This window comes from Anas platyrhynchos, chromosome W (assembly GCF_047663525.1).
Source record: "Anas platyrhynchos isolate ZD024472 breed Pekin duck chromosome W, IASCAAS_PekinDuck_T2T, whole genome shotgun sequence".
NCBI lineage: Eukaryota > Metazoa > Chordata > Aves > Anseriformes > Anatidae > Anas > Anas platyrhynchos.
In genome coordinates this window covers 3,488,804-3,503,819 of record NC_092620.1, presented here as the reverse complement: position 1 = coordinate 3,503,819, position 15,016 = coordinate 3,488,804, and the positions used below count along the sequence as shown (strand labels likewise).

The following is a 15,016-nucleotide window of genomic DNA, read 5'->3' as shown; positions in this document are numbered from 1 at the left end:
GCAAATAAAGGAAAGCAGATAGGGAAAGCTCTCCCTGTCACTTGCTGGAGTGATGGCTTGGCCCAGAGAGGGGTCAGTATGAATTAATATTTCCTGGCCACATGAGGCTGTCCTGCCAGAGTGATATCTGCTGAGTGGTGTGGGACAGCAGGGCTCTGCGCAAGCTTCAGAGGGGCCCGAAGCAGAGGGCAGGGCTAGATCACAGCTTTGGGCATCCCCAGGGAGTCCATCCCTTTTTGGTGACAGTGATGAGACACATCCTGCCACTCTTCATTTTGTGTTGGAGAAAATACAACAGAACAGAAGGAAACTTCCTGAACGCTCTGGGAATTGGTTGCCTGCCATATTAGTATTTGCTAGTTTATACAGCTGTCCCTCAGGCAGCTGGTAATAGAAAATGTAACTAGTATGCAGGGTGAGCAGCTCTAGAACTGGAGAAGACCCTGGTAAGTAACAACATGTGCATGTGTGTGGTCACACACTTGTACATGTGCTCAGGTGGCATCATTAGCACAGGCCATGGAGCAGAGTCAATTCTCCATTGACTCTGTCAAAGACCATGCAACTTCTGCAAGTGCCCGGCAGATAACATAACAGTGGTGGAAAGGGACACGCTAGTAACATCTCTCTGCTGCTGTGCACTTGAGGAGGATGCTCAGTTTGGACTGAGCTTGAGACTTTGAGGTTTCCTGTGCATCCTTGCTGTCAGTCCCATCCCAAGGCCAAGGAGGACATACCTGCCCCATAGCAAGGCCCCTGCAGAGTGGCCCTGCATCTCCCAGTGCCTGTACCCACCCACAATGACCAAGCACACTCATCCTTCTTGTCAAATTGCTTTAATAGTTGGACATGAAGACAGGACAGAGCCGTTCGGGCTGTGCACAGACAAGATGCCCCTTGAGCCACAGTGTAAGGCTGCAGGGCTTCCCTTTTCAATGGATGTGTGGATTTGGCCAAGATGCAGTTCAGCTGATGACATCCTGAGCGTGCCAGTGAAGTGCACGTGTAGGGTAGGGAAGAGGGGCGGGGGCTCCCCAGGCAGCTCAGAGGTTGTTCAGCTCCAACAAGGTCTGGTCCAGGACCTGGTGGATGCCCACATTCTCCTCTTTAGCACTGGCCAGACTCTCTGTGAACACAAGGGACACCCAGCCAGCCACGAACACAGACATGGCACAAGCATATCCAGGCACAGTTGGACCCACGCACACAGATGGGCAGCTCAGTACGGTAACAGTCTGAGGGGGGCGTCCCTGTCTAGCAGCCCCAGCACCAGCAGGGATGAGCCCAGACCCTCTGCGATCCCTGGGTGTCAGGCAGTCCCTGCTGTTCAGCTTCTCCCTCCTCCCACTGCACCCTGTTGCCCTTAGCCAGCCCCACCAGGGTATGGGTACCACTCCCCAGCCAGCTGCCACTGTGGCCCCATCTCCCCATCCTGCTGTCCCCGCTGGCTTCAACGGGCATATGCACAAACCCTCAGCCAGCGAAAGAGGAGAGCCAGTGCCTGCAGCATGAGCCAAGTGCTCTGTGAAGAAGAGTGAGACAGCAGGACAGGAAGGTGGGCAGAGAGGACAGCAGAGAAGGAGCAGACCTAATGAGGCTGCAAGGACGAGCTCCGCCAGGCGGCCTGGTGCCAGGGGAGCCTCCTCCAGCGCTGGCTTCCAGATGGCATCTGCCTTCCTGCTAGAGATGGGGATGGGATGAGGGCTCTGCCCACCCAGCACCCTGCAGGGACCCCACCGCGAGGGCATCCTCCCTGCATGGTTTGGGGTGCCCAGAGGGAGGGGGAAGCAGCTGGCCACCTGGGACAAGAGAAGGAAGGCAGTGACACAAGCCACAGCGACAGAAGCCACTGTGTCCCTCTCCAGTGAGGCCAGGTCGATGCCAGGGGACAGCCACCATCGTGTGGGCATCCCGGGACATGGCAAAACCCTTCATCCCTCTCTCAAGAAAAAAAAACATCACCTCTGCAGGGGCTCCCTGTCCCCCCAAGCAGGACAATTACCCCAGGGGGGAGTGGGCAGGGGCTCCCAGCCCCAAACCAGCCTGGTCAAAACAGGGCAGGGAGCAGTCGGGGCTGGGAGCATCCTGGGGGCGGAAGCCTGGGCTGGGGCTGGAGCTGTTGCAGCTCAGTTGTTAAGTTCAGTAAGAATGACCCACAGCTCGTTAGTGAGAACGCAGTTTTTCTCAGCTTCCTGCCGGGAGTGCTCTAGAGAAAACGGAGATGTCAGCACAGCAAAGGGGAGAGAGAAAAGCAAGTTAGTGAAGAGACAGTGCTGCCCACAAGAGCCTTTGCTGGGCACCTCGTGGCCACCTAGTCGACACTGGGGACCAGTGGGGATGGCAGGAGGAAGCAGCCAGTCCCAGGTATATCAATTCTGAGACAGGGTTGTAGGGCAGGGTAGGATGCTGAGGGAGGAGGAGGAGGATTGGGGACCCATTTATGGGCCAGGAACCGCTGCCAAATAGTAGGGCCAACCCCATTGGCAAGAGCGGGTGATGGAGAAGAGCGGTCAGGGCTGTGAGAGGTTGTTGCGATGTCCAGGAGTGCAGATGGGGAATGGACAGGACCGGGTCTAACCCTATTAATTCAGGCCAAAAGAGTGATGGAGAACATCTTGGAAGGTGGCACAAGATGAGGAAAGCTGTGCTCAAGCGAGCTGGAGGTGGTGGGGGACATCCCCGGGCTGAGGCACAAAGGGGCTCAGCTGCAGCCATGCAGTCCTTTCGGCCACCTCCCGCCCTTGGCTGCCAGTACCCATGTGAGACAGCAGGAAATGAAGGATGAGAGTGGAGAACCAGAGCAGCATGAAGAAAACAAAGGAGAAACCAAGGAGAGAAAACACTTTATTGAGACCAACTCAGTAACCCAGAGGGACAGAACAACAACAACAAAAAAAAGTAATGAAATGCAAACTGAAGAGCAATGTGCAAAGGAAAGAGGGGAGCGGGGAGGGGAGCAGTGGGGCTGGGGGCTGCCTGCCTGGGGCCAGACACCCCCTCAGCCCCCAGGCCAGAGCCCACCCCTCCTCAGAGGTGCTGCTTCTGGATGTGTCCCCCCCCACCCTAGGCTCGGTGAGAAGCACCGAGGCTTTGTTGGGGGATGCGGGATCCCTGGTTCTTGTGCTGCCGGGGGGGGTGGGGGTAGGCTGGAGCAAAGGGCTCCTGGGCACAGCTTCGTCCCCCCTGCAAGCCACCTGTAACCCCGAGGCGCATGGGGGCTGCTCCCCTTTACCCCAAACACCCCATAGCACCTACGCCTTGTTTTTGTTTTCCCCCAAAAGAGGGACACTGTGGGGACACCCCAGGCTGGCTCCTGTGACTGCCAGACGCGGGCCAGGAAGGACAGAGAGGGAACAGGGCAGGCAGGAGGAGCGGTGGGGGGGGCGGGTAGGCAAGCGGCTGAGCTGGGGAGGAGGGAGGCAGGTGGGGGAGGGGTGTCAGTGCCCAGCGGAGGGGCTCAGAGTGAGGTGATGTCGTTAAGTGCATTGTCCAGCTCCTCGCTGATGGCTTTGTACTTCATCTTCTGTGCATACACTTCATCTGCAGGTGGGGGGAGGTGGGGGGGGGCAGGTGGTGGAGCGGGGATGGGGCAAGTGGCAGAGAGAGAATGATGGTGAGCAGGAGATGAGGGCGGCAGGAACGTGCAGGTACGGCACTGGGCACAGGCAGCATGGATGCAGCCCTATTTCCCACCCAGGGACCCCAGCACTCCACCCCCACAGCATCCTAGCCTCCCTCCTGGGGTTCCTGCCCACCTCCTGCACAAGGATCCCTGCCTCAGCTTGCACATGGGGTGCTTCAGCCTCAGTCCAGCCAAGCCCCCCCGGGAATATGTCCTGTTCCGTTCTCCCTGGGAAAGAGGGGCACAGGGTGGCAGGGCCATTTTACCTTCTAAGTCATCAATGGTTTTCTCCAGCTTTGCCACAGACCGCTCAGCAAACTCTGCCCGGGTCTCCGCCTGTGGAAGCACAGCAGGAAGAGGCTGAGCGTGATGGGGATGTCCCTAAACCCACATCCCAAGCCTGTCCCACACCCCAAAACTGCCCCATTTGCATCTCCTGCACCTGGGCTCCTCAAAGGTGGCGAGCACCTGAATTAGCCTCCAAGCTTGGGAGGTGAGAGATTATTTTGCTGCTGCCAGAGTGTGTCCTGTACCCACGGAGACCCAAACCAAGAGCCTTACCTCCTTCAGTTTTTCCCCTAGGAGCTTGATTTCCTCCTCGTACTTGTCCTCCTTGGTGGAATACTGCAGGGACAGAGAGGTGTGCCCATGAGCCCCGTGGGACACCACTGGTCATCCTTCACCTCAGCGAGGGAGCCCCATCCCCCTCAGCCCCAAGCACTGTGCCCAGCCCCAGCAGCCCCTACCTTGTCAGCCTGGGCCTCCAGGGACTTCAAGTTGTTGGTGACAATTTTCAGCTCCTCCTCTAGGTCACCACATTTACTATATCCCAAGTGGAGGCCACCAGGCAGGGGAGCAGGGACGGGGAGGGAGTGATGGAGAGAAGGGGGAGCAGAAAGAGCGGGCGCAGGGAAGGAGGAAAGAAAGAGAGAGAACAAGTTGAGAGAGGAGAAAACTCAGGTAGTGCAGGTGGAGGAGGAGCAGAGCCACCAGGCATGGGTCCCTTCCTTGTGCCTCTGTGTGTCACCATGCGTCTCTGCTGCCACTGCTGCCACCATGCTCCTGCATCCCTCTGAGGAGGAGAGCGGACATGGAGGAGCGTGCCCAGCCCACGCTGGCTCCACGCCTGCCCACAGCGATAGAAGGAAAGGCAAGGTGAGGGCTGCGGCCGAGGCAGCAGTGCAAAGAAGAGAGGTGGCTTGCGTGGCTCGAGAGACAGCAACAGAGAGAGAGGGGGCTGCTGCACATAGCCCCATGCCCCTGCTGCAGTACCTCTTCCTCTGAGGCAATGAGGGATTTGAGGGTCTGGTCCATGGTCCGCAGTTCCTCCTCCAACTGTCTCACTCGGCTGGGGTGGAAAAGGGGTGCCCCGGGGGGGGGGGCAGCAGAGAGCAGGTCATGGACGTACCGGGGGCCAGCATCCCTCTGCCTCCCCCCCACTCCCAGCTCACCAGCCAGGGAGCACCCCAACGGCTGGGAAGGGCCATCCCTGTCCCCACATGGACACACAGCTGCCCCTGGCTTCCACGGACATGGGGTAGGGCTGGTGTGGGACCCTCATGCGTTGCACACCGGGTGCCCTGCTCACCTCTCTGCAACCTCTGCCCTCTCCTCCGAGCGCTCTAGCTCTCCCTCAAGGACGACCAGCTTGCGGGCGACCTGTTGGTGGCATCAAAAGGCAGGCATCAGATCCAGCTCGGGGTGCAGGGCTTCAGGGGGGTGACCCCAGGTGACACTGGGGGTCAGGGCTGGGGAAGGGGGCACATGGGTGCTGGCATACACCTCCTCGTATTTGCGGTCAGCCTCTTCTGCTATGTGTTTGGCCTCCTTCAGCTGCATTTCCTGGAGCTCCATCTTCTCCTCATCCTTCATGGCCCTGTTTTCGATGACCTTCATGCCTCTGAGGAAAGCCAAAGCAAGAAGATTAGGAAGAATTTCTTCAGGGAGAGAGGGGTCAAGCAGTGGAACAGGCTGCCCAGGGAAGTCCCATCTCTGGAGGTATTTAAGAGACATGTGGACCTGGCACTAAGTTTAATGATGGGACTTGGTAGGTCAATTGGTGGTTGGACTGGTGATCATGAAGGTCTTTTCCACCTAAATGACTCTGTGATTCTAAGATGTTATTGCTGTGGGCTGAGGTAGCACCTGCACCTCCTGCCTGCCCCCTATGCTCTGACACTGCCATCCTCCAGCTCCAGTGACATGGGACATTGCCTGGGGATACTGGCACCCACTTGGCCACCCCGTGCAGTAGGGTCATGCCAGTGGTACCCCAGGGATGCTGCTGTGCACAATTAAAGTAGCAGAGATGCCCCAAGGCCACCCTGGAGCCATGTCCCAGAGCAATGAGATGTGGCCATGGTGCCTCTCAACCAGGCAGGTCCCCAACTCATCACCTGGGGGGGGGAAGATATGTGCAGTCCATGTAGAGCTAGCCACAGCCTCTGCAAAAGCAGTCTGCAGGCCAGCAACCTTTAGGAAATGTTAGGAAAAATCCAATGGCAAAGCCTTTCCTCACTAAGGGGTGATGCCCACAGACAGGGACACCTGAGGTGGGACATGCAGCAATCACATCCCACTTGGCCCTTCTCCTCTTGCTCAGGTGCTGCTGCTCAAACTGCTCTTTGCCAGTTGAGGCCAGCTGCAAATTGCCAATTGCTCACACAACTGTCAGGAAGGTGGTGATGTGTCTAGGTGCTTACCATGATACCCTTGCACCCTCACCTTCATGGCTCCTGCCCAGGAAACATGTGTGCCACAAGCAGGCACTTCATCAGAGGATGGGCCAATGCACCATATGTGCTCTGCAGTGCTTTCCTGAATTAGGCTGTTTCATTCCCCAGGGCCAACCTCAGTTCCTGGGCACAGGAGTCCCCTCCTGGGCTTTGCTCAGCCCTTGAGCAAAGGAGTCAGCTCTGGGGCAGGAAACCAGCTCCAAGCACTCTCTGGCTTTAGCCTGATATTTGAATAGGCATCCAATCACATTTTTAAGGATTTTATGGGTGGCCTGGAAATTTCAAAGTATGCAAAGATCACCCATAGCATGGGGCGGGGGCGGGTTGGACTCTGTGTTGTCCTCTCGTCCTTTGCAGTCTGCAGGAAACTAACACAAACCCCATGAGGTCAGTTCAATTTTAAGGCTCCCAAAGCCCTTCTGCAAAGACAAGGGGTCCTGCCTTCAATCAAGGGTGACCTAAGGCAACCCTGGCTGTCGTCATTCCCCCCCCATCACACCTCTCGCTCTCATCCGCCGCCTTCTCAGCCTCCTCCAGCTTCTGCAGGGCAGTGGCCAGGCGCTCCTGGGCCCGATCCAGCTCCTCCTCCACCAGCTGGATGCGGCGATTCAGAGAAGCCACCTCAGCTTCAGCCTGTGGAGCAGAAACCCCTCTGTCACCGCCCATCCCCACTCATTTTCAGCAGTTGCTTTTGCATTTGCTAGCTAGAGCACCCCTTCATACCATGTTGCACTCCCACAAGCGCTCGCCCGGCTGGGGCACACACCCCATCACCCTTCCATGAGGACAAAGGAGCTTTCCCCATCCCTAGCATCTCATTTGATGCCACAAAACTCTGTCCTGAGTTTGGCATGTGCAGCCCCTGCACCACATCCTTGTGCCCCCAGCCCCAGCCCTGGAGATGGAAGAGACATGCTCAATGGGTCGTGTTATAAATGAAATCTCAACTCATTCTGAATTTAGTAATATTTATAAAAGGCAAGTAAACAGCACTGGGTGAGCGGGGAGTCTGTGCTCTACCAACATGCACACACGAACATCAAACCTTCTAAATATACAGAACATTGCTTTTACATACTAAACCCAAGTACACCTATGCATATGTACAATCAGAAAAGGTAATGTCCATGACTGGGGGAGCGTAGTTGGAGTTGGTAATCCTGGTTGAAGTGCTCCCATATCTTGAATGACTTATCATATAACAGTCTCAATTTTCCATTTGTGTTGCCTTTTTTTCATCTTGAGGACAGGCTCCCCTCTTATACCCTTCACCCCACAGCAGTCCTTTTCAAAAACAACTTTTCATTGGTCAAACAACTTTGCCCAGCAACAGCAAACACCCAGCAACTTCCATGCCTTAATGGCTACAGAACAAGTAACCCGAGACTGCATGGAGTCTCCTGAATCACCCTTCTTTGTTCCCTCTAAACTCTTTTACATTCCTGGTGGCCTTATCGTTAAGAGTCTGCCCACATCTCCCCCTTCTTTATTAATATCAACCATCTTCTTGACACGAATTATTACTCCATATATCACAGGTTGGATGGCCAGGGTGGCTGTGCCATCACAGGGATGGTGTTTGGGGTTTGCAGAACAGTGAGTAAAGGAGGAGGAATGCCCTGTGCAGATTCACTCCTGAAAAGAGGATGGGAGCCAATTGTGGATTTCCTGTTTACAGATGTGGCAGCAGAGCCAAATAGCTGGGACGCCTTCCCTGGCCCCACACCGCCGAGCCTCACTGCGCCATGGGGCTGCTTGGAGCCCCTGTGCCCCCCCCCCCCCCCCCATTTACAGCCTGGCACCAGGGGCAATGGAGTGAGTTGCCCTCGGTGGGCTGGATCCTGGCCAAACCGAAGCCTCCGGCTGGCAGGACAGGGTCCTATCTGCCCCCTGACCCCTCCACTACCCTCCTCCCTGTTCCCAGGTTCCCCGTGCGCAAGCCCAGGAGCCGGGCAGGCCGGGAGCAGTGGCCCTGGCCCCCTGCCAGCCCCTCCATGCCTGGCCCTGCGCTCTTTCCATTTGCTAAGGCCTCCTGCTCCATCACCACTGGGAAATGCTGCCTCAGCAGCTCCTGGCCCCTCCCCACGGGGGTGTGTGGGAGGGAGGCTGCTGGAAGGAGCGGGGTGGGAAGAAAAAAACCCTGGGGTGCAAAGGGATGGGCAGCAGTGAGAGCACCAAGGGGCAGGCAGCAGCCCAGGGGATCATGCCTCCTGCTCATTCATGGGCTGGAGCAGGCCTGGCCTGGCCCTGTGCTCTAGCAGCGGAAGCACCCTTGGGACACGGAGCAGAGGGAGTGGGGAGCCAGGTGGGGATGTCCCCATGTCCGCCACCACAGTCCCCCATAGGGTGCTGGTGGGCACAGCCAGCACCTCTACAGATGCTCTGCCTCACCCCAGCAGGGACTTTTCTCCCTGGGATTGCCCCCCAAAGTGGGTCAGAGCTGCCCAAATGGGCACTCGGAAACATGCTCACCAGCAGCTCCTGGTGACCTGGAAACCGATTTGCGGCTGCAGGAAGGGGCTGTTTTCTCCCCACACAGCCCCAGTGACAACAGCCCGGGTACTGTACCCAGCTCTGCTGCCCCTGATAGCGCAAGGATGTTAAATGAGCGGGGAAGGCATAGGAAAAATAAACAAAACAAAACAAAAACACACACACAAATACCCAACAACAACAAAAAAGCCACACCAGGAACAAGATGCAACCTGGAAATGCCATCCTACCAACATAAGAGTGGAAATGTTGGCCGACAGCAGTGTGATGGGGTGGCTTCTCCCTGCCAAGGGACATGCTGGAGAGCAGGGGGCTCTGCTGGGAAGTCAAACCCAGAGCTTGGGCATGGGATTCTCAGCCAAACCTCAGGGGGTGGGGGGAACCCTTTCCCAGGGTCTACTGGCCCCAGCCAAGCCAAGGCAGTGAGCTGGCCACTGCCCCATGTCCTGCCAGCTGGGGAAGCCGCAGTGAGCCCTGTCACAGGAGCATCCCTAGCAAGGTCCACGGGTACCTCCCATGGCACTGGGCAGCCCACTGGCAGCGAGGACCCTGCCCAGAGCCCCCCACCCCATACCTGCATCCAGGGAGCTCTCATGCACCAGGATGCACAACTCAGCTGTGCCATGCCCCCCCAGCTCTCTGTCCCAGGGGCAGCGAGGATGCCGGTGCCGGATCCCACCCAGGCATGCCATGGGGCAGCTGGGGATCGGCTGCCCATGCTCGTACCAGGGCAGCCAACACCCAGGAGGGCATACAGTGCTCCGCTTCCTGGTGTCTGGCCCTGAGGGGCTGGCAGCCGTCCAGCCCCCCTTGCAGCGTGGGGGTCCCAGGGGTCCCCAGCCCCAGGAGCCTTACCCGCTCCTGGGCCTGCCGCTCGGCATTGGCCTCCCGCTGCAGATGCTCGGCGTGCTCCTCCGCCTCATCAGCCACCTGCTGTAGGCTCTGGATCTTCTTCTTGACGGCATCAATGGAGCTGATGCCAGCCATGGCCGTGTGGCCAGCGGGGAGCACAAAGAGTCTGTGCTGCCGAGCCCTTTGTGGGATCCGCCTGGCTTGGGCAGGAAGCGCTCAGGCAGCAGTCGCTCCTGCCGCCCACCCTGCCTCCATCCCTTCCTGCTCCTCCTCCTACTGCTGCTGCCACCATGGCCTGCCAGGACCCAGGCCCACCATGCTCCCCAGCCAGAGCATGTGGTGCCCCCAGTTGGAGCACATGCTCCCCCCCCGGCTGGGTATGCAGCCCCTGCCCTGAAGAGGAGGTACATGCCCCCCCTGGCAGGGCACACGTCCGCCCCAGGCTGAGGTGACAAGTTCCCCCCTCCTGAGGGAAGATGTACAGTGCCTTCTGGGCATGGCACATTGCCCCCCTGGGCAGGGTGCATGGCTCCCCACCCCAGCTAGGGTACAGGGTGCCCCCCAGCATAGGGGACATAGCCCCCTCCTGGAACAGGGCACACAGTGCCCCCCAGGCAGGAGTGCATGTCCCCGCCAAGCTCTAGTAGACAGGCGGAAAGGAGCTCAGCAAGTCAATTTTGCTGGGGGGACAAGGGTCCGGGGAATCTGAGGGGGTGCCCTGTGGGCCCCCACAGACAGGGGAGTGGCATACCCATGGGAGCTCCCCAGCCTCTTCACACACCTGCTGCAAAGCCGGGGGGGGTGGGGAGAATTTCTGCCCCATAGGTGAGTCAATGAGAGGGATGGGGCAGGCATCCCCCTGGATACCTGGGCACAGTGTGCCCCCCAGTGTCTCAACCCCTTGGCATGTGCTCCTCTAAACTGGGACCTGGCTGGCAGCCCCACAGAGACCCCTGGGGCCAGTGCCCCATGGGAGAGGCCAGTCCCCCAGCTCTGCATCTTGGCCACAGCAGATGCCCCAATGCGTTAGGAAGCCATAGCACAGTGGCACTCAATCCTGCCTTAAGGAGCTCTGACAGCTCCCGGGCAGCCCTGACCTTACTTCACACCTGCCTCCAGGGATGCTGATTCCTGGGCTGTTCCTGCTGGCTGCCATGGGGTCTGGGGCCACCTTGGGGAGGGCAGCACCCAGACATGCCACTGGAGGGGGGGGCCTGCAGCCCCATGCCCCTGGCCAGGTGGCAGCAGCATGGGAGCACGTGGCCTTGTACTTGGCCCCGGTCCTTTCCCGCTCCCAGTGTGACACTCGGGCACAGAGCGGCACACGGGACACAGGGGTCCCACTGGCTAAGGGGCAATGGGATATGGCAGCAGAGGGCAGGCTAGGGGGCAGGCACCCTGGTCCTGTGGCAGCCAGGCTGGGTGCCTCCAGCTCTGGCCCCACCCAGGGATGCAGTCACTTCCCAGCAGTGCCCCATTCCCTCCCACTGGCTCAGGGAATCACCAAATAAGAGCAAAGTCTCAGCTTGGGAGAGCAACGGGGCGGGAACTTGGTGAAGCCTCCAGGATCATGGCCTGGGAATGGCAGAGCCTGAGTTTCCCTGTGCTCAGCGGGCGGCTGGAGACAGGCTGGCCATTGGGGACATGTGGGGCTGGAGGGGCTGCAGGGAATAAACCCTGCTCCAGCTGCTGTTGGACTTGTGCATTGTCCCTGTGGGCTGTCCTTCTTGGGGGACAAGGAGATGATGGGGCCACGGTGGCCTCATAAAGCTGCTGGGAAGGATCCACAGCTCCATGGAGCTGCCGACCTGGGGCTCTGTCCTGCTCCTCCTTGCCGGAGCAGGGAGCACTTAGTGCTGTCAGCACATTCATGTCCCCGCCATGGACACCCGGTGACTTCCAGGTCTTGCACAGAGCACAGCCTGTCCCTGTGAATGGCACAGACAGCCTGCCCTTCCCGATACTGCAGCAGGGCTCCTTCGCTGTGACCCTGCTCCAGACCCTTCCCTCGAGGGGCCAGAGGCTCCCCGCCCCCATACCTGCCAGGATGGGGGGAAACCTGCTTTCTTCACCAAAACCCGCAGCCTTTCCCCACTGCTGTGGACCTCTCTCAGTGCCACCGAGCACCCCTGAGTCCCCCCCACATCCCGCCAAGCCCCACACTGAGCTCGCCCCACCCCATATGGATCCCATCAGATGGGTACAGACCCTGGCACGGACCCTGGAATGCAGCTCATCCCTCCCTGGCCAGTCCAGCATGCCTGCCTCTTGCCAAGACAAATGAGCCCTTCCAGAGTATTTCCAATGTTTTAACAACTTGGGTTTGTTTCTAACTTTGGGCAGGCCCGAAGGGTCAGCAAACAGCACCAGAGTATTTATCAGGACAAACTTCTCAAAACTCCTGCAAGATGCAGCCTGGCGCTGGCGGGATTCTGGCACCTTGCGGCCCAGAGCTTGGGGGGGCACACAGGCTGGGGACACCCCCTCCTCACCCCCTCTCCGCTGCCGGCACCCCTTGTGCCCATGGAGGCTGAGGGTCCCTGTGAGGTGGCATGGGGGGTGGGTCCTGGTCACTCCCCAGGGACTCTAGGCTACCCTGGGGACTTTACTGCCACTGCTTGTCCCTGCCTACTCTCCTCTGTCCTTGGCAGCCACCTTGGAGATTTGACACATCTCCCCCATTTGGCTCCATAAAACAGCTGGGATTGAATTTTTGGTTCTCAGTCCTGAAAAGCCTGGCCGTGCCCCTGCTGGCTGCACTCCCAATGGCTCCCCTTTAGTTTCTACTCCAGTTTCCAGGGTTGGTTTTCATCAGAGAAGGACTGGCTATCAAAAGGAGGATTTATTTATAGGGTGTCAAATACCCTGTTATACCCAGTTCCTGAGCAGCAATGAGGCCACGCACAGCTGTTCCACCCTTCATCCTGGTCAGGCACAAGCCAATTTCAACACCTTCCTAACATCTCCCTGCCAGGATCCATTTCCCAGGAGAAACATCAGTCATAGCCCTAAATAAAACTCTTCCTGGCCTTTCCCTTCCCAGGGTACAGGATGGCATGTTGGAGCCCAAAAGGACTGTCCTCCCACAAACTCCAAGAATCCTATGCAACCAGTGCTCAGCAGCTGGCCACAGGCGAGAGCTTTTCCTGTTTCTCTGCTCTTTTTCACTTTTCTAACACATTTGTGCGACCACTGTGGAGTTTTCCCTCCACATGTATTGGCAATGCATGGCGAGGCTGCTTGTCCCCGTGTTTTGGGGTGCTGGGACTGAGCAGTGCCCCCGTACCGGAGGCACCTGCGTGGGACCTGCCTGGCACCCACTGCCTGGCTTGGTGTCAGCATGGCAGGGACGGATCCTGCCACCCTTCCCCACCAATGCTTGCCATATAAGGCTCCCCTCTTCCTTTGCTCCCCCCCCCAGGGTCCAGTGCCCACACAGAAGAGGGGTTGCCTACATACATCTGTGGCTTTCTTCTCCGCCTGCTCCAGCTTCTCCTGGGCCTCCTTGACGGACTCAGAGTACTTCTCCACCTCATCCTCCGTGCCCTTCAGCTTCTTCTGCAGGCCCTGCTGTTCCTCCTCCAGCTGCAGAAGGGATGGATTATGGGGGCACCCACAGATGGATTATGGCACCCCTGACGCACAGTTGGTCACCCTGGGGCACCCACCTGGCAGGGGACAGTCACCCTCATCCCAGGGTGGCCCAGGCTGGGGGCACAGCAGGAGCAAGTGGACACAATCACTCTGTCAGTTCAGGGGTCACACATTCTTGGGAAGCCCCAGGTCCCTTGGGGCTGGAGCACCCCTGAGCCTGGAGGGGGCAATGGGGTCCTGATTTGAGGACACAGCTGCAGGGGCACCAGGAAGGTCCCCATCTCTGTGTGGTTGAGGTGGGAGCATGCTGCCCCCCAGGGGTCTCCCCGGCAGAGGGACAGGGAGTTGGCACTGGGGTGTCCCACCAAGACCCAGTGTATTTTGGAAGTGCTGAGGCCAGGTACAACAGGCTGGGACACTGGTCCCCAGGGCTGGCCACCCAGCAGGGTGAGGTCCCCAGGGCTGGGTGTCCCCAGGGTGGTGGTTCCCAAGGTCGGACACACAGTAGGGCAAGGTCCCTGGGGTCAAACCCCTTTAGGGCAGGGGTCCCCATCAACTTTTTTTTTTTTTTGGTGGGGGGGGGGGTCTGTGGGACACCCACCTACCTGCTTGCAGCGGTCCTCTGCCTGCTTCTTGTCAGCCTCTGCCTGCTCAGCTCGGTCGATGGCATTCTCCTTGTCCAGTTTGAGCATCTGCATCTTCTTCTTGATGGCCTCCATGGTGGCAGTGGCGGAGCTTAGGGTGGCGGCGGGGCACGGAGCACCGGGGGCGGCGGCAGTACCGGCACTGAGCCCCCCGCCTCGCCGCGCCGCCTAAGAGCCGGGGAGGGGCCGCGGCGGGTGGGGGCCTCCCCGGTACCTCCCCCACCGCCCGCCAGCACCTTTTAGGGACAGGCTTCGCCACCGGCCGCGGCACCGAGCGGGATGGGAGAAGGGGGGGTATGGGGGGGAGGCACCCGGTAGGCACCACCACGGCCCCCGGCACCAGGCACCCGCGGGGGAACCGGGAGAGGGTTGCCCCGGTGGCGATGGGCTGAGGACACCCCCGGGGGACAGCGCTGGGGACACCCCGGGGGCTCTGTGCTGTGGGGACACACACGTGCTGTGACACCCCACAGGCACTGCTTCCTGGGGCCGCAGGGACACTCCTTGGGCTGTGAATGAAGTGGGGAACACCCAAGGACTGTCATGATGCTGCTGTGCCCCAGGGTCCCCTGGGTTGTCTGTGCCCCCCCCCATCTCCCCTGCAGGACACCATGCTACCAGCACTGCAGCCCCTTTGCTGCAGTTCCATGCCCTGGGGGTCCCCCAAAGCTTCCCCTACCAGACATCCCACCCCCTAAACTCACAGGGGGTTGCTCTATCCTAAGGAGATCCCTGCTCCAATAACGGTACTGTTTCCCAGGACCAGTCCCATTGCTTGCCCGGGCCTGTCCCCATCCCCCTGCCACCCCCCAGGGCCAGCGATGGGCACAGGGATGCTCGGTGAAGGTGGCCACAGTGGGAATCCCACTGTCCCCCCTGCACCAAGCAGGCTTTTCCCAGCACAGCTATCCCAGGACACTTCCCCACACTGCCCTGGCATCCACACTAGACCTGGCAGTAAAACACAGGGAAAACCCTTTGGGAGAGAAGGGAGCTGAGCGACAACCTCCCGATCCCATTCCTGCGTCACAACAAGGCAGGGGCCCTGGTTCCACGCAGGCGCCCCAGTGTTGCCC

General features: G+C 59.2%; 1 protein-coding gene across 4 annotated transcripts; it reads right to left on the bottom strand.

Moving 5' to 3' along the window:
- Nucleotides 1-820: 820 nt before the first annotated feature.
- Nucleotides 821-14,122, bottom strand: LOC119714295 (tropomyosin beta chain). 4 transcript variants are annotated; one of them, XM_038169459.2, is made up of 9 exons: nt 13,902-14,122; nt 13,162-13,287; nt 6,857-6,990; nt 5,405-5,522; nt 5,211-5,281; nt 4,895-4,970; nt 4,184-4,246; nt 3,889-3,958; nt 821-1,126 (listed from the first exon to the last, which is right to left on the bottom strand). In XM_038169459.2, exons 1-9 carry the CDS (start codon nt 14,013-14,015, stop codon nt 1,044-1,046), a joined length of 855 nt encoding a protein of 284 aa, XP_038025387.1. In that variant the 5' UTR covers nt 14,016-14,122; the 3' UTR covers nt 821-1,043. The 4 variants fall into 4 exon arrangements, with proteins under 4 accessions (XP_038025387.1, XP_038025386.1, XP_038025385.1 ...); XM_038169458.2 differs by lacking the exon at nt 4,895-4,970 and adding an exon at nt 4,369-4,444; XM_038169457.2 differs by lacking the exon at nt 821-1,126 and adding an exon at nt 2,827-3,540.
- Nucleotides 14,123-15,016: the final 894 nt, after the last annotated feature.